The 9035-nt window shown below is 45.7% G+C and overlaps 1 protein-coding gene across 1 annotated transcript in view; it reads right to left on the bottom strand.

Annotated features, from left to right (window-relative positions):
* Window positions 1–2810: 2810 nt before the first annotated feature.
* LOC119111808 (uncharacterized) overlaps window positions 2811–9035 on the bottom strand; it is an 18207-nt gene continuing 11982 nt past the window's right edge. The window contains exon 3 of the mRNA XM_037235630.1: window positions 2811–7998. Coding sequence (XP_037091525.1) covers window positions 7729–7998 — 270 coding nt within the window. The 3' untranslated portion in view covers window positions 2811–7728. The remainder of the gene's footprint in view (window positions 7999–9035) is intronic.

The raw sequence follows: 9035 nt of genomic DNA, 5'->3' as shown, positions 1-9035 counted from the left end.
ACCATGCAAAAGGTACTGACTTTTTGTTTTGGGGGAGCAGGAAGAAGCCGGTAAGCGTCCTGTGAACCAAGTAATTGCTTACCTTAACTGCTTTCAACACATGATTGGTAATCCAGAGTTAGCCATTTTCCTGTTTCAAATCAAATCGAGTCTTGTTATAAGACAAATTATGGATGCCAAGGGCAGGCAATGGGCTTCATTTTGTATCCATACTCCTTGATTATTTGCCCCAAAAACAGGTCGTCAGGGTTTGCGGGCTGGCAAAGTGACTGTACTGTATATATGGTACAATATTTTAACACAGGGACACTCTAAAGCTGCATAGCAATTATAAACATGAGTATTAAATACTGGTATCGAACAGTCAGACCATTCCATTTAAAATGTGGAAGCTAGCATGTCAAACTTGGTCATTAAATATGAATAAAACAAACCTAAATAGATGCCTTTGACTGCAGCTAAAAAGGGTAAGCAGCAATGCTGGCTGGCATGGTCATCTAAGAGGTTATGTTACTTTTGGGGGAAGAGAGGTTGTTTTTCCTGGAGCATACCCATTAATTTCCTTGGCGTAGTTTGACCATGGCAATCAAAAATAAGTTGTTCAAAGTGATTTAAAGTATTTTGATGTGTGTGTTGTCAACTTTGTCTGATTCAACAACATACACAAGTGAACTGAATAAAAAATGCAAGTTGAAAACCAGCCAAAAATTAGCCATATCATTCTTTATTACAAGTTCTGCTTCAACAAATATGTGATTGAGATGATGTACAAACGTATGGGCTAACTCTAATTTAGGTAAGTTGGTTATGTGCATATAGTGTGGTAAGTGGCAATTGTGGCAATAGAAGTGGCAATGTGGCAAGTAGCAAGTGGCAATAGGGCAATTGTGCAACAATCAGTAACTCACAACTGCTGCTGTGGTACAATCAGGTTAGACAGGACGAGATGAAGTAAGGGCTCTTTACGTTGTGTATAGTTTGGCTATTTCATGGAATAAGCGTTGGTATTTGGTAAGAAACAGCGACAAAATGATTGTTTTCCCTGGCCCCATCTTAACAAAAGCCAGAGGTCTGCCTATTGTTTTTGACTTGGTGATGGGCTGATGTGGAGGAGTCCAAGTTTTTTTTTTTTTTTTTTGTTGGAGTGTTTTATGCTTGTGGAATTTTGTTTGTTTTGTTATTGAATTCCTTTGCTTTGTTTTGTGTCCTGAGTGCTGTGGAGGGAAGTGCAAAGTACAGCATCAAATTGTTGGTGTTAATAATTGTTTATGCTCATTACACTGTCATGAAATTACTATGCTTTAATGTATTCTGCTTTCACTTTAACGGCTTAAGATGTCAAAAACCAAAAAGTTTGTCAGGTTTACGATATTACGTCTACGCCAACTTGAAATAGATGTCTTTGCTGAAGCATCAGTCACGAGCTGATAAGTTCCATCTTTTGTGAAAGGATTTTTCACTCCTGCACGATCTTTTTTGCGATGGAATTTTTCACTCCCACCCTAGTTCAAATGCAATTTTAGCTCCCTGGTGGGATCGAATCCCGATGCCGCCGACCCTTTTCAGGAGCATCGAGATTGGAACATAGGGTGAATACGGTAGCAGAGCGGGCGATAGAAGCATTGATTACAACGATCGTTTTATATTAGTTTTATGATATATATATATATATATATATATATATATATATATATATATATATATATATGGGCTTGAAGGTACCCGGTGCCCTTGCTCTGTGCATACACAGACACGATTGAGATGTAGGTGAGTAATCGCACAAATGGCCTTCCTGACATCAAACCCTTCAACCTGGCGTGTACACATTGAAAAGTTGGAAGTTAGTCAGGATTCAGATTGGCGGCGTTCGCCATATGCTCAAAGTCGCAGGAGTGGTAACAAAGCTAATTTGGTTCTCCTAGCTACAGAGAACATAATTCTGCGAAAAAGTGCGCGGTGGTAGACATTGCAGGGTTTCATTTAAGACCGTGGGGATGGCAACACGTCCACCCTAGGAGACAACCCTAAGCATCACTCCTAATGGGCTCACACCAAACCGTCTCACAGTTAATCCTCAGAAACCTGATCTGCCAACAAAATCTTCTAGACCTAGTTTTAAGAACTGAAAATTTTGAACAAGCAAAAAATAACCTCCACCTTCAGTCCAGGCTCTTGGAATTGTTCATCATACTAACCAAAATTGGGAACGGCAGGTCTGTAACTGTCGTCAACTGTAAAACGATGTTATAGTGCTTTAGAAGGTCTTGTAAAATTGAGCCATCAGATGCCAGTTGAAACTAAGAGGTTTGTGATTGAACGGCTTGTTCATCCCCATATGGGGTACTGCCTCACAGCCTAGGGGCTACTCTCAAAACGTTAGGATGATCCAAAGTGCTAAATTTTAGAGACAGAATTATCAGTGGAACCAAGAAATAGAATCCACCGCCCTGAAAACGCTCGGGTGACTAAAAGTTTTTGAAGGAGTTTTACTTTCTAACTCTCTACTACCCACTAAGGTCGCCAACGGCGCCAGAGTTCACGTGTCCCTGTTGTCCTGCGCTCTGATCTGCCCCGATGTAAGCGAGGCTCTGAAAGCCTTCTGTTACACAAGCCAGGTGTCCGTACTGAACTCGCCCGCTTGTCATTTCTATGGCGCACCACTTGCGCTTGGAATCGTCCAGTTGATGGGATTCGCGTGGAATCGTCCAGTTGATGGGATTCGCGTGGCATTCGCCAGTTGCCGCTGACCTTTGGCTAATTGCCCGCTGGTTCTGCTATGATTGTTGGGTAAACCAGTGCACCCGCCCCGGACTTCAATCCCCGGACAGCTTTATTGAAGGTCCAGCACCCTTCTCTAGATCACAGGGACCAGATACACTCAGTGTGCAATGTTGCTCACGCTGCGCCGCCTCTGCTCCCAGATCAGATTTGCATGCCATCATTAACACCCTTCAGTCGGTCAAGAGGCCGTTACAGTCTTAAACAATCAAGATGCAGGAACTGAATGTGAGATTCCTCAGCCCACGCGGGGTTCATCCCGCCACGGATTTCGAATAAAATTGTCCTAACATTCATCGCCATAAATATCCATGATATTATTCTTCAATTTTTGCTCCACCGACTGATTTCCGCTCACCTACACACGGCATTGCGCCCGCATCATTGTGGGTGATAAGTCATAGCACAATGATGCTGTCGACTATTCTAAACCTCACTGGTGGCGAACCGGGCATTATGTCGTTGGTAGGCATTGAACGGCGTCAGAAGCCTTCAAAGTTTATCTGGTAACCCCTCCCCGACGTTACTGCGGGACGCCTGGACAGGCCACAGCATTGTAAACCCATAGAAAAAGGTCTTTTTCGAGGCAACCAATGTGCAGATTGAGAGGGTGCAGACAGCTGAAATGCCTTCAACATTAGGCAGAACGTGTGTTCTCTCGTACGCCACGTATGCCTTTGAAGCTCAGCGCCTTGGCTTTTAACTGCAAGTCATTTTGCGCGTGTGCTGCAACGCTTACCTAGGTGGCGTTACAAGTACCAACACCCGTTATATAGATGGCGCTTACGTTGTCCTTGGGCTTATACTCGTCCAGTTTTCCTACGTGCTAACATCCTGCGTCCCCACGCGTTCTGCGTGTTGGAATACAGACTGTGCTTGCTGGGTTTGAAATATCCTAACATCGTGCATGCAGATGCCTTGCCCCTATTTTGTTCAGTCACTGAGGCATATTCTTGCCTCATCCGCCTGTCATTCTAGTCTAAACGTCACATGACATTCGGTCCTGTATTCGTCACCTACGTGTGTGAGGCTGCTAAGTTTGACGTTGGTTTGAAAATTTGTTAGTCGTCTTGGCATGATTGACGCTTTAAGCCCTCTTGCATTCACTGAATATTGGACGCGTGACATCGGCATGCGACGTTTCGAACTCACCTTCAGCATTAGGTGAGGAGGTCGGTGGAAGAATAACTCGTCCCTGAATAACGACAATTCTTCCCATGAAATGCAGGCCATATGCAGAGAGCTTACAACCCCAAGCAAGCTAATAATTTCAGCGCATATGTTGCGATTTACCGGATGTAAAGCACATGTAAAATAGAGACACGAGACAGATATGCAACACGATACCAGATAATGATACATTTACAAAATGCAGGAGGAAGAGCAAGCAGCAATGACACCAAAAGGGTCGTAGCAGTGGACAAGCAAGGCGTCATGCTATCCGCATCGAGACAAGCGGAGATGTGCCGGAGCCTTTGCGTCCGGGCCAACGGATAGCACGATGTAGTCGGGAAGGCGTCACCTGCCTTCTACGCATCAGAACCACGTCTCCCGGCAACGTGCTCACCGGCTCCAGGAAGCGGTCAGGGACGCGGAATCTGATCAGCCTGCCATCTCCATCCAACCAGTGGAACAGTGGGGAGCTACTTCGGGCGGCCTGAATCGGCCAATGCCGGTCATGTTAATTAACGTTAATTAACTATTTAATGTTAATTAACTATTGTGCACGTGTGGGTATGGGTGCACGTTAATTAACTATTGTCGGCGCTTCTTTTAAAGCACTTTGACCCCATCTAACGAAGTTTTGGTACCCAAGGCGGCATCTCTTACAAAAAAACGTATTTCATAGGGTGATAAAACGTCGTTTCATACGATACATCTTAAAGGGATGCAATAGTCTGCACTCATCTAGACCTACAATCAACCATGCAGCCGTAAAAATTTGCACTGAGTTTTTTATGATAGCGTGAGTATCTGTAATAACAGTTCGGTAGCATTTTACTTTGATTGCCCGAAAACACCAATGAACAACAAATACCCCATCAGAAGCATGGCCTGGCAGGGCGCCGAGAGCTTGGGCACTCTGGCATGCCTGACCCAGCATAAAGCCAAATTTTGGACGCCTGTCTGACTAGCAGCAGTTTTGTATCACGTTGTACATCGATATGCAGGGCCCTCACGATCTAGCTAAAAATTGCTAGGCTAGTAATGTGAAGCCTGCGCGTTTCAAAACCTGAAAACGAAAGGTGGGCATCCACAACTGCCCGAAACATTTTAGGCTGAGATTAAGGGTCAATGGGGGCGGACCATTTTTGATGAGTTCAAAGCGTGCACTCGTAGGCCAGTGCCCAAGCTTTTCGAAACGTTGAGTATGGGCATATATCTCGTGAAGTCTTGTATGCTGAATTAAGCTTGTCGTAAGTTGAGATGCATGGACCAAGTTTTTATTAGCCTGTCAACTTCTAGCTTAATTGTGGCGGCCCGGAATTTCGATCGACGGTCTAGTCTAATCTAACAGATGTGCTGCCAGCTTGACAGGCGTAGTTTTAGTGCTAAAAGTATTGGCTGGGTCCCACTTCCCGCAGACGCCTTGTCCATTCATTGACATATGAGCCCGGTTATTTGGCATTATCACCCGCACTTGAAATCGGCGCTTACCAATTTTTTTGGCGTCTTTACGAGTGAGCAGGGTACGCCATTCATACGTCTGAACGTCGATTCAAAGGTCAACCCTCGCCCTGACTCCCCTTTTTCATAACATAAACGGATAGGGGAAAAGCTAACCAAACGTTTCAGCTGTTCGTTCCGAGCATATGACGCCTAGTTTTTGTGTGTTTTGAGCACATGTGTATAATGTAGGGCTCCTGTTACCGTAGCAGGTGACGTGCCTGCCGCCGCCAGCGTCGACTTTGTTGGTTGCCGCCCGCCGCTCGCGCTGGTCGAAGGTTGACATAAGAGATCACTTTTCAGAAGCCAGATGCCACGGATGCATTTTTGTGTTCAAACACGCGTAATGGATGCCCCAGATCACACAGAAACTTGGTCACGATTGTGTGACAGGCCGGAAAGATATCCTCCAGAAACCTTAGGAAGGGGGAGGGCGCCTCGACAGTATTCTTCAGCTCATCAACCGTCTTATCAGGGGAGGCGTTGACGCTGCCCCCGGAAGTGTTTCCTTTTGCGTTGTTCATGTCAGGTCTGCGCGCAGGGTCCTTTGCGAGATGTAGTAGTTGAAACTTAAAATCACGTTTAGAACCTTAATGCAATAAAATGCTTCGAACGAACCCTGGCGCTTAAAATGCTGAACAGGCGCTTTATGTCGGCAGCCGCGATATCATGCCGTACTGCGCGTCTTGCCTTCATGCCATTGAACACTACTAATGAGGCGGTGTCCGCCGCATTCTTGTTCCAAGGTGCACCGCGACACGATTCTGCGTAGTACATCTTGAGTGATGTGAATAAGCTTAAATAGCACAGCTACGCTTTAAACTTGATTTCGCAAACTTATGCCATGCTGTAAGATTGCGTGAACACATGCCCGTAGCCATGGCAACGACAACTGCAATGGACTTTGTAGAGGCATCAAATTTGGCACGGCTGAAATGTTAAGTATGTAACAGAAATATCTACTAAATTGCTCCGGTTTACTTTCCTGATATATTTAAATAGCACAAGTCAATCAAGATATTACAGCAAACAATAAAGTCTTTCATTGTATTAGAAAATTTTTCTTAGGAGGCCGTGTCTTTGAGGAAAGCTGCATTACCCCAGCAAACTAGCCGCTAAAGCGCCCGCGAGTACGTCACTGGTTGCGAAATTCCCAAAACTTGTAGATCCAGCAACCGTGGAATTGCATTGAACCCATATATTATGATAACATCCTAACGGTTACAGTCTACTTGGGAACCTTACGTTACACCTTTAAATTAAACACTTCACTACACTCATCATTCTGCAAGCTGTACGGAAAGCCTAATCGCGTTTACATACACATCACACAATTGCACGTCGCGCAGCCAGTACGGCCCCGTGACACGGGTCGGCCGAAACTGGCCCGGTCAGACCAAGCAACCAGCGCAGTGGTTGGATGACCCAGCGGTCAGCAGCCGCGGCGGCGGCCAGCTACATCGTGCCTGTTAGGTACACGCAGTCAAATGCAGACAAGACTCGAACACAGGCATTTCTAAACGAACTTGCGACGCGACGAGGACGTCGTTTTCATCTTAGATCGAGTCAAGTACATCAGTCGCACAGCTTTCCACCTGTCTAAAAAACCCGAGATGCGTTTTAATTATGATGTAACTATCTTGCAGTTGAATTAAGAGTGTGCATTACGTTTATTGGAAAAGTATAAATGCAAATAATTTAGCTTTGTCGCAGACAAAAATACGCATCGAAAAGCTGGCATGGCATTCTTCGTAGGGAAAAAATAATTCAGCCAGGATTGAGTACGTGGACGTTAACAATTCAGTAACATCACAAATTCAGTATTAGGTGTGAAAAAGGTGTCCTTCGCATGATGAAAGGATCGCCGTGAAAATGTACGTGGGTGAAATGGCTGAAAAGAGGCATGCTTGGTGATTTGCGTTCTATTTTTGGGAAGGGGAAAGCGGAGCATTTTATATGAACAGGGCATTTGACCCCATCAGACCTAGAGCCTTCTAGTTTCTGAGCTACACGCCCCCGGAGAAATGCTGAATATTTCAGTTATTCAGGTGTGCATCACGCCATACCAACGTCGTTCAAATTCTGCCCCCCCCCCCCGCACAGGCTACGCGGCGTTCAAGGTGACGAAGAATGTATTTGTCGAGCCGTCCAGACCTAACTATTCTCTGGCTGCCAAGTTCACCCGCTGGCGTCCACTTAACCGGCTGTCAGCTACACCGGTTCCTCAAGCTGTCTTCTTCACCAGCTGCATCGGGTCCACTAGTTCCACCGTGTCTAGCCGCTCTACCGGCTATTGGCACCACTCTCGGGTGAGTTTATAGAGGAGGTGATAGTAGTGCGGACGGCAGTAATGCCGTTGGATACAAGCCCCAGTAGCCATGCCTTTACGCTTCGGTTCAGGGTGAACCCGAGAAAGATAAAGACTCCTCGTAGGGCGTGTAGCAGGCGGGTGACGTAGGTCAGTTCTGAGGCCTCCATTATTTCAGATGTGATATCAACGGTCCAGGTCAGCCCCATGAGCACCGCCAGCCGGCAGTAGAGGCCCAGGTGCGTCTGAAATGGTAAATGAAATGGTAAAAAAAATGAAATAGACTTTGAATTCCCGCGGAAGGGTCCAAAGCCTAGTATAAAATATGACAGCAACGGCGTACATCTCATTCACTTTAACCTTTACATTAAATTTCCCTTTCAGGCCCGCGGCTATCTTTATCTCGACCACATGTAAAAATGAAAAGTGCATACAAATGAAACTTGAACAATTTTCTATCAATTTCTGGCATCAAATAGGTGCGCGGTGGCACTCCTTTTCGCGCTATTAGGCAAGGCGTAGACCCGTGCACTTATTGTCATGTTCAATCGTGTGGTTAAATCCCGTTGCCGCCAACTTTTTTCAGCAGAATTGAGATAGAAAACAGAATGAATACCGATACTGGCTCACGATCAGATCATTGTGTACGAATGATCTGATGAATATTATACACACATATATATATATATATATATATATATATATATATATATCAATACAACCTGTGGCAGAGGGTGCATAGCTTTACTCTCCTTGACGAATGGAACCCATCGCGACAGTGGCCGTCCGAAACCAGCCGTCCCCAGCGCGGCCACAGGTAGGACCAGGCAGTGTACTAGGTAAGTTGCGATGCTGGCGGCCATTGCTGCGCAGGGTCGGCAGTGCCCCTTCAGGGCCAGCGCAGCAGCGATGACATGGTGACATTGCTAATGCATGCCGTTTATCGTTCCTCCGGCTGTTCCGTCGGCGGCAAGGGTAAAAAACCGTAGACACCGTCTCTCTCCAGACTGCGAAGCCAGATTTTGTCTTACTTTTAATGAAGCCCATGAACGCAAAATCGCATTGATCAACACTTCTCAAGTGAGCTTCGGTCGGATCGCGACAGCATCGTGGTTTTACCTATCATATCCCTGACCAGATGCCTGTTTGCTAAAACGCTTTCAACACCACGTAGTTGGCGAGGATTTTTTTGTATTTACACTGAATTCACCTTGGATATGTACAAAATCGCGCCGACATGGTGTCAGTACAAAATGCCAAATACGCCGCGTACAGTTCAGCA

The sequence above is a fragment of the Pollicipes pollicipes genome, unplaced genomic scaffold, assembly GCF_011947565.3.
Source record: "Pollicipes pollicipes isolate AB1234 unplaced genomic scaffold, Ppol_2.1 Scaffold_7261;HRSCAF=8764_pilon_pilon_pilon, whole genome shotgun sequence".
Taxonomy (NCBI): domain Eukaryota; kingdom Metazoa; phylum Arthropoda; class Thecostraca; order Pollicipedomorpha; family Pollicipedidae; genus Pollicipes; species Pollicipes pollicipes.
The sequence above is the reverse complement of the archived record's forward strand: the minus strand, read 5'-3'. Positions and strand labels throughout refer to the sequence as shown.